The sequence below is a fragment of the Manduca sexta genome, chromosome 17, assembly GCF_014839805.1.
Source record: "Manduca sexta isolate Smith_Timp_Sample1 chromosome 17, JHU_Msex_v1.0, whole genome shotgun sequence".
Lineage (NCBI taxonomy): Eukaryota > Metazoa > Arthropoda > Insecta > Lepidoptera > Sphingidae > Manduca > Manduca sexta.
The window spans coordinates 10,777,726-10,793,853 of record NC_051131.1 but is presented as its reverse complement, the minus strand read 5'-3'; the positions used below and the strand labels follow the sequence as shown (position 1 = coordinate 10,793,853).

Below are 16,128 nucleotides of genomic sequence, written 5' to 3'. Positions count from 1 at the left end.
CATTAGGAAACCTGTATACCTAAGAAGTTCTTTATAGGAATTTCGAAGGTGTATGAAGTCTACCAATCCGCACTAGGCCACCGTGGTGGACTAAGGCCTAATCTCTCTCATTGGTAGAGAGGACCCGTGCCCAACAGTGGGACAATATATAATACAAGGCTGATATTATATACGATAGATATAAAACTAAATACTTAGCACATGTAAATATATTGTTGAGTGTTGACGTACAGCAGAATGGCTCGGCGTGTGGTGAACAGTGCATTCATGGGACGGGCGAGTGTCGTGAGACGGCGGGCAACAAGGAAATGGGCACAAAGGAGCGGTTCTGACGGGATGCTTGGAGGTGTCTCGACGAACTGACCATAGAGTTATGAAACGAGGAGAGAGGACAGATTATAATCTACATAATTTAGTCATGCGGCTATGAAAATTCAGTTTTTTTAACAAATTCATTATAATTTAAGTATAGATTTCAACCTATTTACCGTAGTCAAAAAATAATTACGAATTCAAAGGTTAAATTGAATAACCTTGAATAGATATCCCTCAGTAAGGTAGCTAGATAATGGAGAAATGTGGTCATGGAATGATTTAAAAAAAAGTATTATAGACTTTAAGTAACTTCGATGATTTTTTTTGCATCAGTGTCCAGTATTCACGAATGCCTATTGCTTATGATACAAATGCAGCATGCATTCAAGCTTAGTTTTTCAGTCTTAATTTACTAGTTCGTTATTATAGTCTATAAGATAAAATGTGCTTTAACTATTATAGGTCATAGGCTTCCTAGGTGGGCAGTCTGTAGGTGCGTATGATACAGACTTTCGAAAAATATGTCGATTCATATTCATTACCAGCGATCGTATTCTATGCAACAGCTACTGGCTCTTCCTGATGCCTGATAATATGATTACCGGCTTTGTAAAGTTTCCAATGTATTTCTTGTCTAATTTGCAAACATTGTAATGAAGACTTCTCAAAATACCTCAACAAAATATTCATTACTCTATCTGCGAGCACGTTAATGTACACAAGAAGGCCGATTCAAGTTCCAGCGGCGAGTGCATCGGCCTTCAACACCAAGGAGCATAAAGATATTGAGCGTGCATTGTCGCGCGCGGCATTGTGTGCGCCGCGAATCGGCCGCGATAACAGCGTCCGCCACCGGCCGCTTTGTCTCCCTAATTGTTATATTCCGAACAAAGAGCCAGCAGAAACAAACGACGTCAGCTTGTTAGCACCCGGGCTAAACGCTCGTGTAATAACATGTCCTCAAACAATTGTACATTTCCAATACGTTAGGAAATTGACTATACGCGATTGCAGATTGCGTTTGCTCTGCGGTATCGAATAAACGATATAATTCGAAATCGCGTCGGTCAGATTGAAGGCAATAAAAATGATCGAGGGTTGCAAAAATGCGAATAGCACGGTGTAATAATGAATCGGCGAGAATTGGCGCCAATACGGCGTTAATGATGTTCATTTTTGAATTTGGAACGGTTCACGTCGATCCGTTTTAAAGTTGAGCTGGCGCGAGGCGATCGTCCCCCGCCGCACCGCGCCGCGCCGCTTGTACGGCATCAATCATTTTTGGAGGGTTTCGCTTATCCGAGTTTTCTTCCTGCCTCCGTCCTCTACTTTCAACTTTTACATCGAATGATCTCCGCTGAACCAACAGAGCGTTCTCCGTAACCGCGTTTTGTATTATTTTTTGTGAATAAATAATATTATTTCTCGAGGGAAAGGGGGATTGGATTTCGTTAAATATGGTTTAGTAATTGAATTGAAATCTCTCAATGTCGACGTTCAATTAAGCTTTAGATTTTGTGATTTGCGAAGGTATTTCCTTTGTTCCATTGTATTAAATTAATTTGTATAAAATATGTTCAACCCGGAGGCATGAACCGAAATTGTTTTATTGAAAAGTTCAGTTTAATGACTTTCATCAGTAAGTTTATTATCTTATTTATTTGCCAGAGATGTACATTAATGTAGATATATTTCGTGTTTTTTCTCGCAATCTCGCCCGCGTGTATGAACTTTCTCGTCGACACCTGATTTTTAATCCAAGATATCGTCTATCTCCCAAATTTCATCGAAGCCCGTTTACCGGTTTTAGCGTTTAGTTGTGTCAAACTTTCTCTTTTATACTATGAGTAATATAATGACACAAAAATAAAATAATACTTCGTATTTAAATCATATAATATATTTGGTATCTATAAAAGTTACGAATGATATAACATAATTTAAGCTCATTCATCAAAATTAATTAAGGTTCTTATTTCAATTTAAAATCAAAATTTAACCAGCAAATATACATAGACATTGCCTCACGTATACTCCCATAATTACACCATATCCATTACGAGCACTGTCAAAAGTGATTAATGTAATGATGGACGCAAGATTTTTAACTAAGTTAAGATTAAAATAGCTTAGGGTATTATAATTCGCTAGCGGCTTCGGGCAATGGATCCGTCATCTCTCCCCAGCAAATTATAATGACACATCCGCCGGGAGGTTTTAAGCCAATTCAACTTTGAGCAATACCGATATTGTACGCGATGCTTTTTCCTTAAGAGCTCCGAAATTCAAAGGTAAAGATTAGAACCTGGTTCGGCTAATGGATACTTTGGGAACTTCATAAATATGTTGCTACATTTGTGATACGGGTTCTGTTTAATTTTGAATAACAATTATTTTCATTAGGATTATAAATATCTATGGGTTTTATACAATTTATTCAAAACTATGGTATCACTGTTTTATCAAATTTTATATTGCAATCAAACGACGTTTTTCTTTTAAGCAAAAGCACAAAAACCTTCGCCAGCCCTGTTTGCAATTAGCATAAATTTTTGCCAATATGCATGAATGCGAAAAACAAAGAAAACACAAATCCATTGAATTATTCTGCAAAAAAAAAACTGGAGTTAAAAATCAGCCGCCATTTACACAAATGAGCGGCGGGAGTGCGCGGAATGTGTCGTAATTCAATTTTTTTCAATCCGATACTAATAATAAGTTCCGATTCCGTAACTCCAGTCCAAACAATATCGATTCGCGAGGGTCCCCGTAGGAAACAATTTGTGGTAAAAATCCGCACTGATAGGCGCGCGATATGAGCAACGGCGGGATTTTTTACTTATTTTTTATACCGCGGGGGAGATCGCGAGCGGCTGATCTTTGTTTTATGAGAACGATTAAGAAAAGCATATTTGAAGTGTGTACTCGGCTTTATTTGCGCCCCGAGAGGGAAGCCACGCTTCATTGATCTGTAATCGTTTTTCACATTTTATTGCTGTAGTGCGTTCGTTACGAGGGCTATGAGTACTGGGGTGCGATTCGTGTGTTTTGTGGAAATTAGCGAAATTAAAATTGGAACCTCGTTCGCGACATAATTCAGAATGAGAGAGAGTTGGCGTCGAGATCCTGTTATTTTCCCACTTAATTTGGCGGTGTTTAAGCGTTGTATTGTGGCGCGAGGCGTCTGCTCGCCGAGTGATTAGAATGCTAAGTAAGCGTCCTGAAAGGGTTCCCTTAATTGTGTGGTGCTCCTGTTGGACCGCACGCCGCGGCTGCCAAACATCGCGGCCCGAGACGCCCGCGAAGACAATTCAACACGTCTTGTGTGGAGGGATTTTAAGAGCTTATTTCATGCAATTTTAAGGCGGATTCTGCATAAATTAAATAGTGTATGGTTATGATATGCATATGAATGGAGTTGTTTTGCTGCAAGATTAGATGTGGGGGATGATTTCTTAGCATGGACTGCTCGTTTTTTTTTAAATAATATGTATTACATTTATAATATTATTTATTTTATGCTATAGTTCTTGACTTACAAAAAAAAAAATGATCCATATATATTATGTTCCGAATTTACTCCAAGAAACGTAAATACAGAGTGCGCAACGTGAAACCTTTTTAGCATCACTGCGCTCTTCTCACAGCAGATGGATGAAGGATACATAAACAAGAAGTTTTTAATTTGCATACCCAAAACTATATTTTGCATTTAAAATATCAGCGCCGTTAATTCCGCGAACGATACATATAACGGCCAAAAAATTAATTGCAAGTGGCGTCGTCGCGATTTAGACGACCGAAATGTGGTCGTTAGTGCGAATTGAACGAAAGGGTGGGGTGGCTCTGCGCTTCCCCAATATAATTAAACTTTACTTCACCGACATTTTTGGAAATACCTATAGCGTACATTTGCGAAATGAATTCACATTCGAAATCGTAGGACGTGACGTGTTAAAGTAATCAGTTATTACAAAAATTAATTTCAAATACAGCATACAATTTTACAAATTAACGCGGCGCGGTCCTTTTGTTTTGCCGGAGGAGCATGCCGCAAAATAAAGGCGTATTAATTATTCAACGCCACACTCGACGCAATCAGAATAAGTGGTGATGTTTCTGTCACCGGGTGCGACGGTGGCGGCGGTGGCGGCGGTGGCGGCGGCTGCGGCGTCTCGCACGATTAGAATTCTTAAGCCGCGCCGAAGGCTCTTGATTAGAGGAAATTAAAATCATTATACTCGGGTACGCGCCACAATGCCGACGTAAAAATAAGCGGGAAACGCACATAAAGAAGGAGGCCCGCCGGAAACGGAAGCGGCACCATCTTGGTGCCGCCGGGCGGGAAAACAATGGATTCGTTAATTAACATTTTCTTACGCCTCGCGGCTGTCGAACGAACGGTTTATCGGACAAAATATTTATGACGCAAACGCTATGAAATTCCGACGTGAAATTGCAAAGCGTGTTCTCCCGCACGATTGTCGAGATTAAGTTACAGTTCACATCCTAATTGCTTTTCAGATAGTACAAATATTTTACATTGCAACAAATAACGCAAAAATAAATGCATTTTATTGTTCACAAACCCATACGACAAACTACCAAACAACTATTCGTAAACGTGAAACATGATCGAGCCGATACAAACCTGCAAAAAAAAAACTCAATTTTGGCTATCTCGGCGTGCATGCGAAACAATATGTCAATGAATGTTCAACATTTGGTCGTAAGCCCGTAATAGAGACAAAGTGGCGCCCGCGGCGGTGCCCGGTGGCGTGCGGTGAAAAACGGCCCGCATCAATAACACGATATCAGTCGGACGCGCGCTATCGATGACTGATTGATACAATTTTGTTTTGGATGCGGTTTGTATTTAGGATCTGTAATTAAATAGCAGTGAGGATAGGTAAGTACTATTGATAATATATCTTGCTAATTATTTTTTTATTATAACATATAATTTTATATCATAAAATATATAACAAAATAATCTCACGGACATTACTAGGACTATGGATTATAACCCATCGAAATGGTTCAATAGGGTCGCAGTAGACCAGTAGAGGGCGGAATACAACAACTTGAGATCTAAAGACCCGTAAATGTTTATAGACTTCAATAAATTTGGCTGACTATTAAATATTTTTCAAAATATTATAATCGCACGGCTTCTGATTTAGGTGATGTCAAATAATCTACCGAAAGTTTACCATTTTTTTTCAAATCTTTATGCAATAATCGACTACTACTTAAGTGCATCATCGATATCGACACACAGCCGGCACTAACCATCGGACATTCATCGAGCTTCTATTGACCTCTTGACAGAGTGGCGTCATTTGTTACGTGAGCTCCGAATGCACTCCCGTTTGCCCCGACAACCGAACAATGTGACTGATAACTGTAGTTTACATACGGTTTAACTGGCCGTTTGGTTTATTTTCCTTTTATTTCTGCCGGTTTGTTTTACATGCAGTCATTTTTCTAATTTCAGATTTTTTTCCTCCATTAAATTATTTGGATTCATATATGTTTTTATTTAAAAATAAAGTCATTTATTTTAGTTAAAAAGAAATTGTACATAAGTGAAATAATTTATAGCATGTCATAGTTTTAATACCCGACTTAACTGGTAAGTTATAGTTACGTATAACTTACCAGCCATAATGATGGTAAGTGGTCACTGCCGCCCATGAACATACCGAGGTGCATAGTGATGCGTTGCTCGCCTTTTAGGTGGAAATATGTTCTTTTTTCGAATGTCGTATCTGTCTGGAAATACTGCTGGCGGTAATTGCTTAGTTTTGTAATACGTGGTAAAAAAAAATGTCGGCAGTAATGTACTGATTGCCATGTCTTTAGAAGTCTTAATTTATTAAAATATGGTGTTTGTGTATCATAAAAATAAATGAATACAGTAAAGGACGCTTATATGCCTGCTACGGCCAGTTCTAGGAAAAACATGCCTAATAAAACTCATTAAAAAAATTGCAAAAAAATCCACGAAAACAAACGTCTATCGCAATGTTTTATGTTAGTTGGTATAATTTAACGAGCTCACTGATGACTTATTACGAGCGGCGTATAAAGCATTTTTGTGTTTATATAATTAATTTGAATTTGGAACGGTGTACTGCGCGGATTTAGCCAGTCGTAACTGCGCAGTAAACCGCTCTTAGTGGTGGATTACCGCCATTAACTGGTACGGCGGTTGTAAAACGCTTGATCGATGCGCACCCCGATGTTTATTGTCTATTATTATGGACAGTGTCGGGACTCGGGAGGGACGATGGTGCCGCACTCTGTGTTTATAGTATTGATTTTCATAAGGTTATTTCTGGAGGCAGATAAAAATGTAACTAATTCGTGACACTTACATCGGTTTAATAGTAAGTTATATTTTCTTTTGTAGTTCCGGAAAAAAGACTGTCCATAATATTTGAAGACATTAGGATCTGCATTCACAGATTTTGATTTTGTACAGTCAGCAAGAAAATGGGTAATTTGTGCATAAACTTTTCCCGATGCCAATCGATTCTGTTGCTCATAACGATCGAAAGACTATTGGGTCGTCATAGGTTTAAGTCCTTTTAAGGTCACAAATTGCAAAAAAAACTCTATATTTTGTAAGAAATGCGATTCCAAATCGCTTTTATTCGAATGTTCCTATCATTGTGATTTTTATAGATATTAGGTTCGATTGTTAACAAAAAAAGATTTTGCATTTTCTTCCTGACTATACATTTTGTTTCAAATCTGTAAATGCAGATTTTGAAAAATGATGGACAGTCTCTTAAGAAAGTTTTCTTGTAGCTACAGCGGCTAAGGTAGCTGCCCTAACTGCCCCGTCTCGAAAATCCACCCTGTATAATTTCTACTGGTACTACAATATTTGAAGTGTCTTAAGATTATAACCATGCCGACGCTTCTTACTTTGGTCTTGAATTCATGGTACTGCACATTTCCCTACTCAACAATCGATAATAATATCGATATTGATACTTGTAGACAATGTTTTATCCATAATATTTTCATAGGCTTTTCTTTAGTCATTTATGTCTTAAATTTTGACATGCAATATTGAGTAAGAGGCTTCTCAGGTGCAACCTAAATTATATTTTACTTTAAATTTTATTTATTAATTTTAAAGTAGAGAGGCGCGGTAGACCGCAGCCGCCGCGGCAATTGTCTCAATTATTAATTGTAATTTTTGACGGGCACCTGTCAATTTGGCGGTGCACAACCCTTCCCTAATCCGGGCCAAGACGCGAGCTGGCGTGTCTCCTTAGCCGCCCCTCGGAATAAATTAGCCTCCTCCCGGCCACATCGGGATATAAAATTTTGAATATGAATGGAAAATTTTGCATTTGTAATAAACCGCTTTACCGTGTAACGCTGCAGATGCGTACTCGAGCACTGGATAAAAATGGAATATCTCCCGATGTCGTTCCTCAGGTGGCCCGCCATAAATATTTATTAATTATTTTTTCAATAATCTCTCCTCCGAGGACGGAGGGATATCTGCAACGTTAATTGCTTTTTGTTTCATTTGAATAAGTATTGTTTTTGACTGCTCAAGCGTGACGTTGAATTTTATAAAATCTCAACGATGAATAATTTTGTTGAAACAAAGTTAATTGAAACCCTTATTGATTCTAGTAATTTTTGTTGGAAACTTTCTTGTTACCCATTAATGATTTTATTTGCGTTAAATTATAGACATTTAAAAATAAAAAAGCCTCCTTTATGCACTCGATTATTAATATTACAATAAATAAATACATCTCAATAATTCTTTGAAATAATTATTGTAGTTAATAATTATCAGTGGCGCTAAATAAACAGAAAAGAGAATTATCTCATACCATGTTCATTATTTATTCAATCAGTTACACGGTTATAAAATTCTATATTTAAAATTTTAAAAAGGATTTTGCATAACGATCTGGTACTAAAAATGTGGATAGATCTGTAGCAATTATCTATCCAAATCAGTTTTATCTTCCCGATGTCGTCTCGCCTAATTGATTTTATAAATCGAGGGAAATTCAAAAAGAGCACATTTACATTCGTTGCATGGCTGAGATACGTAGGAACATTCGATTTCTTAAGCCAGGTTGTAACTTGAGGGAATAATTTCTCTCATTCTTATTCTTAAGACGTTAAGGTAGGAAATAAAATAAATGCGAAACTTTGTCAGAAAAACTATATTCGGGAAATAGGAACAATTTTGTTTTACAGATTACGTACCATTTTATTTCAATATAGTGATAGTAGAAAATAATTGTACCATGTCTTTCTTAGAAGCTATGAGTAGTTGTCATAGTTTATTTTAATATAGAAAATACTTTCTTTAATAAATGTGGGGAAAGAATTTGATTATAATATATTAAAGCGTATCCTTACATATTATAAAACAAAGTCAAATGTCGCTTATGTATGTGTGGTTGAACGTGATAAACTCAAACACTACGCAATGGATATTGATGACATTTGGTATGGAGATAGTTGGAGACCCTGGAAAAGCCATAAGTTTTTTAATCCGCGAATTATGCTATATATGAAGCAAAAACTTATAGTAAGCATCGCAATATTTATTTTTTACATGTATTATAACAGTAAACTGACATGCCAGTTACAATTTTGAATTTCGAACCTCGTAACGGTAAGAAAAAATTATGCCATGATCAATATTTTTGCATAAAACATACAGGCATTTATTTACAGGCCATAGTCTATGATTTCATAACCGTGGGGTTGTGTTGAACGATTGTACCAATTTATCCGTGTAACAGCGCCAGTCGCCCCAGGCGTTGTTAATTTTTTATTTGATCAAGATAGTTACGGGCGCGGGTAAATAGTTTCGTAATAAAGCCAATTTTTTGATAATACCATACCTTCACGTGAATTTCGAGTTCATAAGGAGTAAATTATATGAGTAGTCGTGTCATTTTGTGAGCAATTTGAAAGTCGTTTGATTCCAATTTACCTTGTTTTCTTGTTAAAGGTTTATTGATTTTAAAGTCGGAATTGTCGTCGCAAATCCAATTTGCTTATTAAGTAGCGCAATTTATTATTCTTCTGTCTGTTTTAAACGTAATTACTGAGCTTATTCTGTAAGTAAATTACTGCATGTATTCCAATTGTAATAAGTTTTTTTTTAATAAAATATAAAGTAGCAATAAACTTCAGTACTTTTCATACTAATCATTGTGTTAAGTATTTTATATTGAAACTTTATAGGGTCTATTAATCGTAAATATACATCTTAAAATAATATGTAACAAATTTTTGAACTAAACGAAATGGTACCTAATACGTTCCATGCTTCGACCGTATTGTGGTTTTAGTGGTTCGTCATCATGGATTGTTACCGGTAATTTGTCCCTTAGCTATTGTTATCCGCAAATTGATAATCGATGATGGTCCACAAAGGCGCTAACGACTTGGCATTACTTGGCAAACGTTATCAATCTTGGACGCGTCCCGCCAAGGTCGCGGGACAAAAGACGTCGCCACAATGTCAACTGTGTTCTGCCGATTTCTGATGGCCTTGATTTTATATTAAATGTGCTTATGGTAGGCATTACTGAATATCAATTTTCGCTATATTTTGTTTTGGTAGAATAAAACAGTTCTAGTTAAAGTTTTTATTTAGTTATACTAAACCTAATGGACATTTTATAATATCAACCCTGTATTATATACTGTCCCACTGTTGGGCACGGGCCTCCTCTACTACTGAGAGGGAATAGGCCTTAGTCCACCACACTGACCTAGTGCGGGTTGGTAGACTTCACACATCCTCGAAAATTCTTAATAGAGAATTTCTCAGGTATGCAGGTTTCCTCATGATGTTTTCTTTCACCGTTAAAGCAAGCGATAATTCACAAAGAATAGACATTTTATGAAATACTAAAAATATTTTGCAATTGTTGGTTCTTCGTTGTAGCCATTTTTTTCTTCGATAAGAATGGATCGTAACCGGTGCAATAAAGTTTTTATTAAACAGTAATCCTTTGCCAGGTTAAGATTGTTTACCTTTATATTAAGGCTGAAAGTCGCACCGTAAAACAACGTATAGGAATATTTCCCAATATCAATGTACACATTTACCCCAATGATTGACACTGACAAAATTAAGGGTCTGAGCGGATCGAGTGGTAGTGTCGTACAAATGTAGTTCGGCTCGGTTCAGCGATAAACATCGGAGTAACAAATTAACCGGAGCGGGCACGGCACGAGCCCGACACGACCCGACACCTATCTAACATCTACGTACCGTAACGACATTGATTAAACTGTTACCGAGCCGTGGGAATATGGCTACTGTTTTTGTTTTTCACTATTGGTGATATAACCAGAATTAAAAGGCACACCATGTGGTGGTATTATATGGATGGGAATATTTTCTAGGTTTGCTATATTTCCTAAATGTAAACGTTAGAAGAATATTTGTTGATATTTGTATAAAATATAATTATTTAAGGACCAAGGCGGAGATATAATATATTATTATGTATTAATACGTGCTTTCATAAACTGTATCATAAAGTTTACTTTTACCCCCATTTAGACGTATCTGTACCAATAAAACGTAAAATTAGATACTAAAATAAAATCTATGAAAATATTAAGATTTTTTACACATAAGTAACCATAGGTACCAGAGAAAAATGTATATTTTTTATTGCTTTGAATGACGAGACGAGCTTGCCGTTCGCCTAATGGAAGCTATACGACCGCCCACAAGCAGTAGAAACACCATCAAACACCTTGAATTACAAAGTATTGTTAGGTATTCCACTGCGCTCGCCATCCTAAGACATGAGATGTAAAATCTTACTATATCCAGTAGTTACATTGCCTACAATGGGTATAAAACTCTAGTAAAATAAACGAGCTGAGAATGCGAACAGATTTGACAAGTTATTAGGGATTATTAGCAACGTTACACCGAGCATCGGTTTAATAAAGATGAGTTGATACGGGCTCGTAAATCATGAGTCTGCGACTGTTTCGGCGGGTTGTGACAGTTGTGTACCATCATTGATGTACTGTGTAACTTGGTCTTAGAGCCTAATGATTGTCACGAAATGTATTAATGTTTTAAGGATTCAAAGATATAATTTTATTCATGGTTCTTAAAAATACTGTAATTAAATTAATGGTATGTACAATTTAGTCTCTACTTATAGGTGATAGAATAGATATTACGAGTCGCCAACCCTAAGACAAGTATTGTGGGTTATGGTTGAATCTCCTTTAATATCTTAGTTTGTAAGAAATCGATCAATTAAAAATTAAAAAAAAAATTGTTGACTAATAAAAAAATTATAATTTTTATGTAATAAAAGTTTTTTTCAGAATGATTAGTCTTTGATCGATTAATTTATTTATTCACTAAGCGTTGCCCGTGTGAAAGACTTTCCCGTTATAAAAGTCCCGAAATAACAATGGCGAACTTTGACGCCAGCGCCATCTATTTAAGAACCAGATAAAAAAAAATACTTCTAACGGGAGCAAATTACCGGGATATGTAGCCTATGTGTTAATCCAGAATATGGTGTATCCGTGAGCAAAACTTCATCAAAATTCGTTCATCTGTTTCTTCGTTTACTTTTACGAAACATCCAAACATTTTTACAAACTTTCGCTTTAATAATATTGAAAAATATGGAGCAAATTAAGATTTTATTGTCAGTACACGTGTATACCGATTGTTTATCTACAAATATTAAAAGGTATCACTTTACCCCAATCCCTAACAAATATGGCTGTCGCGCGAGGATAATGTACGTATCGCGTGAAATTGAACAATATCTGCGTCGATTGACTCGGCTCAAAGGAAATGAAAAGATTTAATTTTAGTGTCATTTGTAGAGCTAATGGCGCCTCGCACTAATGCCGCGGAGCGTACGGTGTGTAGGCACGAATACCTCGATGTTGTTAGCCTACTGACATATTATGGTGATTATGTTGTTTGCTGATGTACTTACCGTTTTGTTGACAGATAGTTGACGTCAAGTTCTTATTGGTATAATAATGCTATGTTCTTTTTAGTTATATTGACAGAGTTGTCAAAAAAAAAAAAACAATACTATTGCAATAAACTGGAATTCATTTGGATTAATGCTAAGCTCTGATCGTAAGATTTTTTTTAATGTTTTTTTTATATGTGTCTTGATTCTCACAATGCAAGATTAACTGTGCATATTAGGTTAAGTGTAGTATTTAATCAACGAGTAGACAAAAATATTTCAGGTCAATAAAAAAATATTAAGGCGATACCTCAAGGTCCATTTTCATACATTTTGTTTCACCTTTAATCTGGGTAACTAAACAAGTATTGGCAAGTAAAGAATTTAAATTCACGTCTAGTTAGTGATTAGTTCTCGCAGTTGAAAGAAAAACGTAAAAATAATTAATAATCATGGATATTTCTGCCTTTAAAATTTCGTCATATTAACTTTTAAAGGCCGAAATATCCATGATTATTAATTATTTTTACGTTTTTCTTTCAACTGCGAGAACTAATCACTAACTAGACGTGAATTTAAATTTACCCAGATTAAAGGTGAAACAAAATGTATGAAAATGGACCTTGAGGTATCGCCTTAATGCTTTAAAAATCATCATAGAACTTTTATAACTACAATAACTTCATACAACCTCAATGAATAATAAAAATATCATGAATGGAACACATCGTTCGAAAAAAAAGCTCCCACCGAAAATTGCCGCCGAAATTGTAGCGTGTTCCGATAAAACGCAGCTCAATTACATCACAATGTCTTCTTTGTATTTTCCTCGAAAAAAAAAAACTATACGTAATAAATAATACCGTATGTCATTTCTCAGCACGTATGAAATTTATAACACACGGAACGATTTCGAAGAGCAATTTATTTGTAATAGAGCCGAACCGCCCCATGGAATAGTGGGGACACGATGAAAAAACCTTTGACTTGCGAGAGAAAATAATATGACTCGGAGACTCAAGGTCTGACTCAATTAAGTAATTGTGTCGAGATTTTACGTTATATTTATTATAATTAAAGCAATATTTTAGTGATGATAATCGGTTAATATCATTATGCTACTACTTAAGATTTAGGTAGCCTAATTCTAAGTTTTAGTATTCAAATTGTTATTTACTGGTATTTCTTCCGAATAGTTTTCTTTTTAAATTACTGTCATTACTTTTATCATATCATGCATGACACTTAAAATTTATTTCTCATACAGTTTAAATATACCTTTTGTAGCAGACTGATCTTTTCTATTAAACGACACAAATAGACTAAAATAGTTACATAAAAAAATGTGGCGCTGTTTTTAGCCTGTGTGTAAAGAAACAGACGATTTGTGACGTTAATCACTTTATTGGCAGCGGGGGGCGACCTTATCGCAACGTATGGGTAAACAAGCTTGCACTTTTCCTCGGCGACTTTTGGCGGTCACACAGGCCATAAACTCGTCGCCGAAGTTTGGATTGCGCTTGTGGGGACCTGAGTGCTGTTTTAACATCCGATTTTTTTGTTTTAAAACATTTAACGTGTTTGTTTACCTTCTTCCCGTCGTCTTCGTTGCAGTCACGCGCATCTGAAACGAAAACATTATGTATTAACATTTTTAATATTATATGAAAAGGGTTCTCCGTACCCGGAGCGGTGATTAGCCACAGCGCAAACTACGCCACGTACCGGACCTAAATATGTTGGTATTTTGGCTTTGCCGGTACACACACCCAATATCGGATCCCTCCTGAGGATCAGCCATTACGTAGCCTCTTAACGGCGGACGGTTTTAATTAAAAACTTCTTGCATTAGCATGTGTCCGCCTAATCATGATACTAATCCCTTCAAAAATATTATTTAATTTCGCACAAGAGTATTATCCGGGCTGAGTTTCGGAAACGGGCGGCGTAACCCAGGGCGATTTGAACATTCGTTTGCGGCGGTGTTCTGGTACTGATTTGCAATATGTATATTGGGGAATATTATTTGTGCATCGCAAGTGGGTCAGGTTTCGACTCCTAAACTAACAATACATCAAGCGGAGTAGCGCTGCGGAGTCTTAGCCGGCGATAAACAAGCGCAGGTGTACGGACCCGCTTCAACCGCTGTCCGGAGCAACTTGGAAAGTATTCGTAAGCGTTCAAACATACCGGTCTCGTTATGCATGCCTCGCTGGGTTTAATCACGGGCCAACCCCGCCCCGGGCGGAGCTAATGTTTTCACTATGTATTTTTTAAGTGCCGCCAACTTGTGCAAGTATTCGGCTTTAGTCCGTAGATGTGTGTGTTTTGTTGTACCTTTGTTTTTATATTATGCATATCATTATGTAAATATTAAGAAGTTTCGGATGGAAATCCGATAAATGAAATGAAATTTGACAACTAGAGAATTGATTTTCAAATAAGCACACAAACATCAGTGTAACAAGGATATATCAGTTTCGATATTGGTTGGAAGGTCTTCAAACATCTATTAGGTGTATTGCGTCCGACGTTCGCCCACATCTTGGCGTGTATTGTATCACTTGTGTATATTGACACAGTGTCCCGCCGATTGTACGGCGACAATGATCCCTCGTCAGTACAGCTGAATTCAGCGCTCGGCCGCACAATGATCATTGCGAATTACAATATCCATTGAGACGTGTGTCGCCTCCATCCGACGCGACGGTTTAAACGATAACAGGTCAAGATACCGCGGAATATTAATCACCAGCCTTCAATTTTGTTTAACTTAGCAAAAAGTTTTGTATTTATTTTTTATCAATTTCACTCGGGCGCGTTTTAAAAGCGTCTCCCTGTTTTATTATAAGGACGTGAATTAGCAAAATGAGAATGGATTTTGGTTGTGATTATGTCAAAAATAATTAATTATTATCGATTCGGTTGCGGGCAGGGGAGTGGATTGATGGAGCCCACCGACTGTAGAGCCGCTCTTTAAAATTGGAAAGCTAATTACTCGGCTGCGGAGAAAACCCCGCGCCAGCGCTGAGTGCCACCCACTACTGACGAATTAAACCACTCCTAATGCTTATTTTGAATAAAATGGGATTAATATTCGTATGCGTGAATCAATATTAAATGTTTACAGGTTTGTAACGTAGGAATCTCTTAATTGTGTATGTTATAAATAATTTTACAGACGTGTTAAAATATTTGGAGCCATAAACTTTTGACTTACAGAAACTCGCATAACTGGATATGCTAACCGCGAACCAGTGAAGATTCTAATTCACTGGCAACGCGTAAAAGAGACGACTCATGACGGTGAGTTTAGAATGTGTAAGGGTGGGTAGCGCCGAGGGGCACGCGTGAGGAGCTCAACGGAATTTCTTCATTCATTAAGCTAGCGCAGCTCCGTGATCGGCCTGCGGAAAGGCTCGCTACATTGTACACATCGCCGATGAGCACAACTTTAATTTAGAGCGGTACCTGCGACCACTCGCCTTATTCATAATAATGAATCGCACCCTTTGTTTAGTTTCTAACCGTCTTCCAGCCAAATGATTTCTTCAATACATTCTCTATATAAAATATCGCCATGCTATACTCAATAAATCAAACTCTAAAAAGCTAAAGTCGAATGAAAAGTGCCAGTCATCGGCCTCTTTTAAATTAACGCCATTAGCTTCGAGATTTCCTCTTCAGAATAGAGTGTAAAAATTACTTCTCTCCGTTCGAGCGGCTCCAGTAATTAGTAACGCTCCAGTTTTATTTGTTGACGTTCATTATTCGTTGATTCTGAGAGTTGTGTGCGAGTGGGACGGGTGTATTTCTTGTGTGAAATAGA

The 16,128-nt window shown here is 36.9% G+C and overlaps 1 protein-coding gene across 1 annotated transcript in view; it reads right to left on the bottom strand.

Moving 5' to 3' along the window:
* Positions 1–16,128, bottom strand: part of LOC115449509 — a 233,322-nt gene that overhangs the window by 39,377 nt on the left and 177,817 nt on the right. Inside the window, exon 4 of the mRNA XM_037439633.1 lies at positions 13,889–13,923. Within this exon, the coding sequence (XP_037295530.1) occupies positions 13,889–13,923 (35 nt within the window). The remainder of the gene's footprint in view (positions 1–13,888; positions 13,924–16,128) is intronic.